Below are 11,498 nucleotides of genomic sequence, written 5' to 3' on the forward strand. Positions count from 1 at the left end.
AACCGCCGAGCACGAGGAGACGTATCATAGTCGAACAACAGATGTCTAACTCTTGAGTATTACCAGCAAAGACAGGTTCATATAGGGGTGAACACAGACACTTTCCTCGGTGCTCCACGGTGAAACCCACCCTTAAATTAAAACCAGCAGATCTCCTAGATCAGCTCTAAAAATGATCGAGACATCGAATCCAGAACATTAGATTTGGACCAAAAGAAGCGATCCTCTAATGTGGTTCTATTTCTTCTAATCGTTTAATGACGTCAGTGGCAGACACTGAAAACACGCCCTTTGCCCTGGGAACGACCTGAGCTGTAACACGTATCAACGAGAGAAAATAGATGTCACGATGAGATCACTCGCTGTCTCTCTATGTACAGAATGCACTGAATAGGCGCTGCTTCATCGGCCCCGATTTCGACAGGGCCAGACCCCGTAGGGCAATTTCTGCCCTGAATGGACAGTTGAAAAGAGGCGAAGTTTCTAACGGCGTGGAATGAGCAATCGAGTGAAATCGCGATGCCGGCGAGTAACGAGCGTTTCTACGAGGTACTTACGAAACACGTGTTCCGCGCGTGGAACGGTACAAAGAGGGGAAAGAAAGGTGATCATGGCGAAAGGACAATTCGGGGGCTCGCCGTGTTCTCCCGGCACATCGTGTTCCGTTCTTCTACGGCCACTGGACCATAATACGAGGGAGCACAGAGTCTCTGTTTGGTACGAGAGAAGGCGGAGGAACGGAGAAAGCGAATCGGATAGGTTCGGATGTGTGAGGTGTAGGAGGGTTGGTTGGCTGGTTGCATGACGCTTGGGGAGCGCGGCGATACCATGACGTATCGACCGACCGCGCCACGCGGACTGACGTCACGATCACGGCCTCAGTCAGACCGCGAGCACGTGAACAGCACGCCGGTGATCACGCGGTCGGCGGCTGATTGCGCGGCTCCCATTGGCCGGGCACGGCGAGCCCCTCAACGGGATTGGCCGCGGCGGTGCGCGCCGCATGATCACGCACACAACGAGCACAGCGTGTCGGGCCAGCCGACCTGAGAAAGCTTCATTGCGTTACCAGACGTTCAACGGTTACCTCCCTTGCGGGTTTTTTCGCGAGACCAGTAATACCGTACACACGAGAGACTGCGTTTAACCCGTCGCTTGGACCGTGCCTCTTTGAACGCGATTCCCTTGCAACGCGCCAAGTTTCTTTCTCTTTGAATAAAAATGGATACAAATCAAACGCCACTGTCGCCGCCGGCCTCACCCCAATTCAAACATGTAAGTGAATTAAAAGTACCGCCAGCGTAGAGCGGCTGGCTGCCCGCGAAATACGAACGCAGCTGTCCCGACGACCCAACTACGCCTCGTTTCTCAACTCGATCATCCTGTTCTTTTCAAATTGTTGAGCCGTGCTCGTTCTTTTCTCATTGTTTTTGTTCTGGTTTCCCGTTTTCTGTACGCGCTTCGTTCGATTTGTTTTTGGTGAAATTGTCGTCGGTACGATCGGCATCTAGCTTTCCAGTGATCGTTCGGTTGATTTTGTGATCCCGTTGGAAAGTTCGGAGGTTTTACGGAGAAATTTGTTTGTGTTACAGGTTGAGCCTTTGCAATCGTCGTTCAGCGTCGCGGCGCTCCTCGGGGACAAGCTTTTGCAGAAATCGAAGACCACCGAGATAAACGCAAAGAAAGACGAGGATGCGGGTTCGCGACCTGGTTTGCCACCCACACCCCAGCCGTCGGATTCCGAGGAGGACGAGCCTCTGCGAAAACGACGGTGCACGGAGCAATGCGAATTGGTGAAGGTAAATACCGTCTTATCTGGAAACCGTTTTCTGCGCATCTTAAATACAGACGAGTCTATCTCTTTTTCATTTTTTTCTCCGCGCGCAATCGGTCGCCGCTCCAATATACATTCACGCATGCGCGGACGCCTGCACAGTTGTTTTGCAAGATGACCCCGTTTGCAGCGTGCATTCACTCTTACACCATTTTTGTCGCTTATCCTTCGAGCGGACACTTTGTACCTTCTGACGGTATCAGTACGTGGAACGCTTGGCGGGTACCTTTTTCTTTAAACAGATGGCACTTCAATTATTTTTTCTCTTATTAAATCAAGTTTGAATATTTTCTTTCGTTTTGCAAAAATGATGATCACATGAAACAGACTTTCATAAATACCAGAGGTGTGCTCGGGAATTCCGAACATTCTCGGGATTGATCCCGAAAATCATCGAGAACCCGAATATGCTCGGGAATCCCCGAAATTCTCGGAAATCCCGAATAAAATTCTCGTCTCGTCGCGGCCCGACATTTTCGGCTTCTCGCGCACACCTCTGGTAAATACATGTTACAAATGAAGCTGAAAGGCATCGTTTTTCTTGTGTTAGCTGTTGCTCGACGGTACACCGCCTCCGAGTCCCGAGCCTGCCCGAGTGTCGGTCATAATGCGTGCGAATCGGGACGGTACCTGCAGTCCAGCCAACTTGACGCCGAAAACAACGGTGCCGACTCCGCAACTGGTTCCACGTGAGGCGCAGACCAGTCCACAGTCGGAACCAATCGCTCGCCAGAGCACCGTGGAGCCGGAGAATGTTTTGAAGAGCCTCAAGTTCAAAATGAGCTTGCGGAAGGAGGAGATCATCGTGAACAACAAGAACACGGACCGAGAGACCACCCAGCCAAAATTACACCTTTTGGCACCAAAACCAGCACCGATCATGGTAACCGGGCTTTTGGGATCCCCCTTGGTTCTACCCCGTGCACCACTGCTGCTAGTCACCACTTCTCCAACCGCCGCTGCAAATATCTCGACTCCGGAATCAACTGCGAGACGCCGTGTCTACGAATGCGAGCATCCGGGCTGTCGCAAGAATTATTTCAAATCATCCCATTTGAAGGCTCACACAAGGACTCACACGGGAGAACGGCCGTTTTCCTGCCCCTACGAAGACTGCAACCGCCGGTTCTCCAGAAGCGACGAACTGTCGAGACACAAGCGAACCCACACCGGGGAGAAGAAGTTCGCTTGCACAGTTTGCCAGAGAAGATTCATGAGGAGCGATCATCTGGCGAAACACGTGAAAAGACACGCCAGGGACAGGTCGTCGTCGGTGGGAACGAACGGTGTTCAAACTTCAATCGCGCAGGTGACGTCCGCGCCGTTGCGGGTCAGCCTGTTGCCCGTTTTGGCGCCGCGACTGACACCACCCACTCAACAAATTATACCGCCGCAATTGGCAGCTTAAAAACCACGAGTACGGTGACGTGAAGTCACCGGGGGTTTGCTTGAACTGCGTCGAAAGCTGTGAATGGAGCTTTAATTATCGCATTATCGAGAACCATTCCAAAGTCGTCGGGAGGAGCCGTCGTGTCCCTTGATGGGTAATTGGAGGGTGAATTTGGCCGAGTGGCGACAGATGTCCTCCGTGAACGGGGGGAATCCCATAAGATCTCGAACTCGTCAAGAGAGAGTCGGAAGATTGATGCTCGCTTCGAGATACCAAGGATTCAACAACTTGCCTCTGTAACACATGTGTAATCGTGATTTCGCGGGGAAGAATGTTAACACGAGGCGTACTTATGAGAATGAGACCTAAAGGCACGAGGAGCGGTGATAAGTCATGAAAAACGAGGCTTCTTTGCCGTCCGTGAACCAAGTACCTAAGTGTGTCTGTGATCTGTGATGCATAAGCGCGTTGACCGAGAAAAAGAGTATTTATTTAACAATTCAAACACGCTGGAGTCGATGCTGTTTTGATTATTGCCGACTAGTTCTACATGTTAATTATGAATCACATAATGTATATAATGTCCGCTCGAGGAAGTCCTTCCGGGCAGCATAAGACTTACTGTAAAGATAAGATTTAATGATTTTTCTACAAGAACAAAGATTGATTAAATGACTTCTATACTTTCGTAAAATTATTGTAGATGTTTATCACACCCTGACCAATCTCGCAAAGTCCTTCCTATATGCGTTCCTAAACGATCGACCTTCCACATTTAACGATTCGGTTGCGATGGACTGTTTAATTACACCCCATTACGAGACACGTTCTGCAATTGCAGCGGTTAGTATCATAATTTTTCAAATTGTAATTAAATTAATTTTGTTTGCATATCACCGCCTCGGTAAAGGAAAATTGTTGCACTTTGTATTATTTTATTCGTTGCAGTTGCGTAAGCATGACGAGAAGCTAGATTGCAATAAACATCTTCGGATGTCAGGTTTTTCTTGCGTGCCGTAAAAAGTTTAAGACTAATACGGAAGGTCATGCATCGAGATGACCGAGGACGCGGAAAAAGACTAGTTCTATTTACGAAGAACTGGATGCGCGCTACGATCGAACGATAGTGCACCATTTGTACGTGACGTAGCGTCTGCAGCGGTTTAAATAAATAAGCTAAAAGATAATTGAACCGTAAATAAGCGTGAACGTTGTATTACATTTTTAATGTTTTGAATTTTAAAATCCGCTACATCGCTCGGGGACGATTAACGAACAAACCAACGCAAAATATATCCCAGCATGAATATTTCGCAATTAAATGTATCTTCGTCAGAACAACGGTGCAATGAGTATACGCTTCACTTATCTGTCCACGAGGGGTTCGAACGAACCGAGCAATTTCCGAATTCGAACAAAACAATATATATTCGCACGTGTTCACAAACTTCGTAGACCCCAACGATTTACGTAGATCGAAGAAATAATCGACTTTTAAACAAACCTAATTATTAAATCGTTAGCGTAGAATTCCTCGAATGCGAGCACAGGAACAAGCATTGTAGGCAAATATTCTATCACAGCAAAAAGTTTCCATCACGCATCGTGTAAGAAGAGCTGCGTCGAGCCGCGTGGATATAATCTCTTCCTCTTGATTAAGATCCGCAAAGATACTTTCTATTGAAGATGGCCGATTCTCCTTCCTCGAAGCGATTCCCCTTATCTTTCAAATATGCGTGATAAAAATTATAAATCTTGTTACATATTTTTGTACGTACAAATGACGGCTTACGTAACACTCGTGTTTGAATAATATTTTGTTTGAAAACTTCCTGATAATGTCGTTTAAAAATATTTTGCTCCGTTGCAGGATTTTCTGCTACATCTCTGTGATTACTGCCAATTCTTGGAATTATTTTGGAAGCACACTGAAGAGCACGATTACTATAGTAGATAGGCTCGCTGTCTAGATGTTCCTTGACTCGATAGGTACGAGGACACTGTTAGGATAGATAGGGGTGCAAATAAAATATTCCATTGCAGATTATCGTGCTGTTCGCGGTACGAAAAAAAGGATTATGCGTTAACGTCGCATACAATTCGCGAGGTCGTAGATTAAGATAAGATTTTTTTTTTATCGATCGTTTACATTCGCACGAGGAGTCGGATGCCCAAAAGTATGCGATTTTGCTTGCGAGAGCGAATGCTTTCACGTATATTTTCGTACCCGGCAATCTCATCAAACAAAAGTTCCTGATAAGTACTGAGTTTGATTTCTCCAGCATCGTAGAGACAATAATCAATGGAAGTTTTTGTCCTTTTGTCCTTTTGCTCGAGGCGAAAAACAAAAACTAAATTTTCCTCATTATTTCGAGTAACAGCTACCCATTATAATGATTGTTTTGATTGCCAGGCCAATGAGCTTCGCGTTAAGAAAACGTTCGATTGTTTATTTGCAAGATCAAAAAACTTCGTCTTTTGTGCTTCTCCGGTCGTTGTCTGTACTTTTTTAACATATTTGCAACGCACTGGACAACTTAAAATTATGATCCTCGGCAATGGTCTCTCACGAAATGCCGTAGTTTCTTGCATCAGCCAAGGACTCGGCTCTTTTAATATTGTAAATGTCACAAACAGGTGTGGGACCGGTAGATGACGCAAAATGTCCTCTTGATTACCCTCATTTGCTTTTATTAAAATTTGTGTTTTCTGTGGAAAGTGTGGCACATGATAAATTATTGTATTTGTATTTCACGGGTAGAACAACATTAATCCACGGAACAAAAAGAACTCACAATAAATCTTTAGACATCGACAGTATTTAATTCGCAACGTTTTTTTTTTTATATTAAAAAGCGTGCGTTTTATTATTTCAAATATTTTTCCTTAATTTATGCACTATTGCTTATTGTACTGAGGGGCCGTGGAAGCTGACAACTTTATTTGAATAAACCGCCGAAGAAGTATTTTTAGATGCTAATAAATAAATTTTAGTCATTACGATTATAAATATTTCAAAGCAACTCTTTCTTTGAAATTCTGTAATCCGGAAAATTTCCCTTACTCGTGAATGTTGTTAGACATGCAGTGATTTCCTCGCTCATACATAAGCATGCATCTGAAAGTGCAATATCTCTTGGACATTGCATCAAGTACAAGAATTCCACACCTATGTCTTTCATAATTCAACACGGGGAAAAAAATTTAATTAGTCTATAAGCGTATTCGTCTATACTTATCAGTCATGATTCAGTACTAATTATTTCCGAACACCTTGATGATGTGTTTCAAACACACAAATATACCTTTTCTGCCGTTATTCTTGCAAAGGAGGATGCTTACGTCGTTTGCTAACATAAAAAAAGTAGAACGCCGTTTAAAAAAAAAATGCCATTTATTTCTTTCAGCAACAATAAACCGTATACATATAATCTTTTTTAAAACAACGTACATATACATATGTACATCTATAAGTCTCCACATTATTCTGAAAAAATAAACCCTAATACTATAGCATTGGCGATGTAGAAATATTAACGATATCTTGCAATATAAATCGTATAAAAATGTTCTAATAAATACATAGTACATTTGCATTGATAGTTATGAAAGTACAAACCATCGTTTGGACAATCTCGGTATATATATATACTTATCAAAAAATATAGTACTTTTAACATTAGGTCAACATTCTTATCTTCATTACAAATGTATAAAAATTAAAAATCACGTTATTGAGTTTTACTGTAGTTGTTTCTCGACCTTTGGACATTATATTTTTTTTCTCATTGTTTGTGGAACTTTTTGTTTGAGTCGGACGCCATATCGTATAGAGTCTTGGCTGGTTTGAAAGCATCGCCGTAATGACTTTGGAATTCTTCCATTTTTCTCACTAAATTACCGGCTCCGAAGTAGTCTATCCAGCGGAAAGGTCCCCCGGTGAATGGAGGGAAGCCTAATCCAAACACGGCTCCTATATCACCCTCCAACTATAAAAACATTAATTTAAATTTTGGTAAAAAGAATATTAAGCAGAATGTGTTAATGTAATATATTCCAAATTTTACTTACCGGATTGGCCAATATGTTTTCTTCTAAGCAAAGTACCGCCTCATTAACAAACCTAGACACCATTCGCAACTGACGATCTTCGTCGGTTGTACTTCCTTTTGGTTCAAGCTTGTATTTCTTCATTATATCCACCGCTTTTAAGTTGAGAGGTCTGTCCTTAACATTGGCTTCGTACACGTATATACCTTTACCAGACTTCCGGCCTAAAAATTATTTACACAAATGCGATTATATCAAAAGAAATAAAATTGACTACTAGACTGCGGATTTTGATGCAAAATAAAAATTTTCTTCATTAATTTCAAACTACGAGAGCTACATAAACATGTATTTCTTTCCTTAATAATTGTAATAAACTGAAAATAACACAACAGTATATTTTAATTGTTTAAATGCTTTTACTGTTTCGAGTTTGATTAACTCATTTTTATCACGATTGCATAAAATCCGTAGTCTATTTGGTGGTAGCAATTAGTGTAGCAAAGATAAATATTCGTCTAAATACGATAACAGAGAAATTGAATAAATACCAAGGAAACCATCTTTGACCATATCGCTGAGTATGTTTACATCTCCTCCTCTGAAACGTTCACCTAAAGCCTTTACTAGATAAGCACTTATATGGGCTCCAACGTCAAGACCAACTTCGTCCGACAACGTTGCTGCTCCGACAGGAAATCCGAACTTCTTAGTCAACTTATCCACAGCCATCGGATCCATACCTTCCTATTTTCGAAACACATAACACCATATATTGTCGCATTTGTATCATTTAATACAAGGATTTAAATCTAGTCTTAATAATCATTGCGAATATCACCTGGAATAACCTTATGACTTCGGATAACATGGCTGATAAAATTCTCGTGGTATAAAATCCAGGGCCATCCCCCACAGTAATCACTGTTTTACCCTGTTTCAAACCTACATCGACCGCAGTCTGAATAGTTTCAGTCGACGTTCCCTTGTGCGTTATTATCTCTAACAGTTGCATTTTGTCTACTGGAGAGAAGTAGTGCATTCCGATCACCTGTGGAATCGATACCATGTCAAATCAAGTATTTGCATATGACTAGACAGCGGATTTTATGTATTTATGAAAAAAAATAAGTACGTGCAATTTAAAACAATCGAAACAATAAAACAATTTAAGGATGTTAATATATTATTTTCAACTTTATAAAATTTTTAAAGAAAAGAAGAAATTTGTATTTGACTCCTGTGACTAAGAACTGACGATGAAAATTTTTACTTTGCATAAAGATCCGCAGTCTGTATATAACAATCTATACTAGCCTTATCCGGGCGTTTACTTCCAGCTGCAATGTCAGTGATAGGAAGGGCCGATGTATTTGTCGCGATTATGCAGTGTGGCGACGTACACGATTCAATTTCTTTGATGACTCTATGCTTGATCGCAAGGTCCTCGAATACAGCTTCAATTACAATGTCCGCGTTCTTGAATGAGTTATAGTCTAAAGTGGCATCCAGCTTGGAAAGATATTTGTCTTTTTGAACACTGAAAATACACCCAAAGAATGATTTGCAACGCAAGTAATTTTAACATTTCTTAAAGGAACACATGTTTCTGACTCACGTAGAGTATCTTTTTCTTTTCACAGCATTATCCAATCCTTTTTGTATTTGGCCAACACCTCTATACAGACCTGCTTCATTTGTGTCTTTCATGACTACATCGAAGCTTTTGTCTATGCTCACTTGAACAATACCTGCTCCCATTAGGCCAGCTCCAACAACCGCAATTTTCCTAAAATTGAATATACAATTAATTCTTTTGTCATTCAATCACATTTATCATAGCCAGTGTTGCCAGATGAGGGGAGGGAGCATGAATCGAGGGGAAAAAGTTACCCTCTCTCTCTGCCAGTACCGGTGTATGCACGACAGAGACAAAGCGCATGGGAAACTTGGGGAGTAGCGCGGTAGAAGGGGAAATTAGAGTGGGGGAACAAGTCTTGACCTGGCGACACTGATCATAGCATGTTATACGTCTACTTACTTCACAGCATTCTTTGGTGCGCCAAAACGATTCTTTTTGCATGCATTCTGTCCAAAGAATAAACTTACGAGTCCCCTGGACTGAGGTGTAACTGCTAGCTCACCGAAAGCTTTGGCTTCTGCCTCGTAACCAGCAGCTGATCCCTTATCCAAACCAATGCGCACTACATCCAGAATTTTAAGTGGAGCAGGGTACAAGCCTCCAGACATTTTCATCACTTGACCTTTTGCTTTATTAAACACTTGGTCTTTAACGAAATTATATGATAAAGCATAATTCATAAGCTTTTGTACCAGAGACTTAGGATTACGATCAATCTTCAATGTTCCATTTGCAATATCTTTTGCAGCTTGAACAGCTGTTTCTTCCAAGTATCTCATAGTACTGTGAATATTAATACAGTAAAATTTAAAATGATATATATTTCATTATAATATTTGTATTTCCATTTGTTCTTTCCACTTATTACAATAATTAAAGAAAGAAAAAATTTGCTATTTAGCTCTTGTTTTCACAGTCTAATTTATAAGTTACATATTACCCAAGTATCAACATAAAATTAATTATTGCATCCCTTACTTTTCTTCTGCTGGTGCAATTCCGGGACCAAGACGATTCACTAACATGTCTACAATTCCCAACTTTTTAGCTTTATCTGCCTTAACATTTTTTCCAGTAAGCACCATGTCTAATGCATTGGGAAGTGTAGTTAATTTGGGTAATCTTTGTGTACCTCCTGCACCAGGTAGTAATCCTAACATTACTTCTGGTGCACCCAAAGTAGTTTTTGGATCGTTCACAGCTAACCGATAATGACAAGCCATTGCAACCTGCAGCAATTAAATTAGTCTTTAAACAGTTTATAGGGGATAAATGTGGACATCAATACACATTAGGAATTCTTTAACTTATGCACCTCAAGGCCTCCTCCCAAACAGCTTCCCTGAATTGCAGCCACAACTGGTTTCGTACTATTCTCTATGTTATTCAAAATTTGTTGAGCCTCTGCAGATACTTTATAACCATCATCTGAAGTCTTGAATCTCTGTATCATAGTAATATCTGCGCCAGCGATAAAACAGCCAGGCTTTCCACTTATTAAGACTACAGAATTCACAGAGGAATCTTGTTCCACATTTCTTAACACTGTTACTATTTCCTTCATTACTTCGTGATTCAAGCTATTCACCTACATACATATAAGTGTACTTATTAATCCAAGTATACAACAATATATATAAATATAATGAAATTGTTAAAACAATATATAGATAATACCTACCTTGACTCCTGGTGAGTCTATAGTCACTACAGCTACATTATCTACAACTTTGTATTTCAAATGTTTTGTATTTGCTGCACTTGCAAATGTCCTCATTGTTTGACATAATGCTGAAAGAAACGTTCGTAGTATGATATGGAACACGAATACGGAAGGTGTTTGTAATGGATAGTGTCATTCATTTGTAAAAGCAACTGTTTAAAATAATATGGAATTGTAGACTTTTGTAAAATTTGCAACTATAGCAACATACGATGCTCATTTGATCCATACTTTCATTATTGTTTCAGATACAACTTGCGAGAAATTCGTCAGTTCGGTATGTGGGAGCAAGGTTCAGGACACGTATGTATTGATATAAAATATAGTTATCTGATTGTAATTACCTGTTCGTGTAACATAATTTTTATTTATGGCAGATAAACGTGCCACGGCACCCAACAATCTGTATTGCGACATTTTTAAAGCATTACCCGTAAACGCCCGACAAGACAATATTAAATTGTACACATGGAATCAGCAGCACCCAAACTGGAATCATGCACGAATACGCAGGCGTATAGTGCGTGGAGTGGACAGAGACCTAAGACCTAACAGACAGAATTGGCTATACTCCTCAAGGACTTTGACCTCAAATCGATGCAGTTACTGTGTTCAAAAATAATTTTAGTAGATATTTTGCACAATCAGTGCCCGATAATAAATGATAACAACTTGTGGAAAATTTTTTTCGCATGAAGAAACCTTGAATCGTCGATACAGAGTAATAATCACCCTAAAAAAATGATAAAAATTTTAATGAGAGATTATTGCAATGTGCAAGTGCAGACGGGTCATAAAGATAAATGTCTATAATATAGTCTTTCGTGATCCAAACTTAATAGACCTAGATCCCTTCCTT

At 41.0% G+C, this 11,498-nt stretch overlaps 2 protein-coding genes across 2 annotated transcripts; one reads left to right on the plus strand and one right to left on the minus strand.

The window, feature by feature from the left end:
• Positions 1-866: 866 nt before the first annotated feature.
• Positions 867-3,588, plus strand: LOC143356059 (uncharacterized). Its single transcript, XM_076791435.1, has 3 exons — positions 867-1,275; positions 1,593-1,799; positions 2,385-3,588. Exons 1-3 carry the CDS (start codon positions 1,222-1,224, stop codon positions 3,240-3,242), a joined length of 1,119 nt encoding a protein of 372 aa, XP_076647550.1. The 5' UTR covers positions 867-1,221; the 3' UTR covers positions 3,243-3,588.
• A 3,011-nt stretch (positions 3,589-6,599) lies between these two features.
• Positions 6,600-11,157, minus strand: Mtpalpha (monolysocardiolipin acyltransferase Mtpalpha). Its single transcript, XM_076792499.1, has 11 exons — positions 10,984-11,157; positions 10,598-10,707; positions 10,232-10,504; positions 9,895-10,145; positions 9,316-9,699; positions 8,893-9,063; positions 8,592-8,814; positions 8,116-8,325; positions 7,826-8,021; positions 7,296-7,498; positions 6,600-7,213 (listed from the first exon to the last, which is right to left on the minus strand). Exons 1-11 carry the CDS (start codon positions 11,054-11,056, stop codon positions 7,010-7,012), a joined length of 2,298 nt encoding a protein of 765 aa, XP_076648614.1. The 5' UTR covers positions 11,057-11,157; the 3' UTR covers positions 6,600-7,009.
• Positions 11,158-11,498: the final 341 nt, after the last annotated feature.

The sequence above is a fragment of the Halictus rubicundus genome, chromosome 8 (genome assembly GCF_050948215.1).
Source record: "Halictus rubicundus isolate RS-2024b chromosome 8, iyHalRubi1_principal, whole genome shotgun sequence".
In the NCBI taxonomy this organism is placed as follows: domain Eukaryota; kingdom Metazoa; phylum Arthropoda; class Insecta; order Hymenoptera; family Halictidae; genus Halictus; species Halictus rubicundus.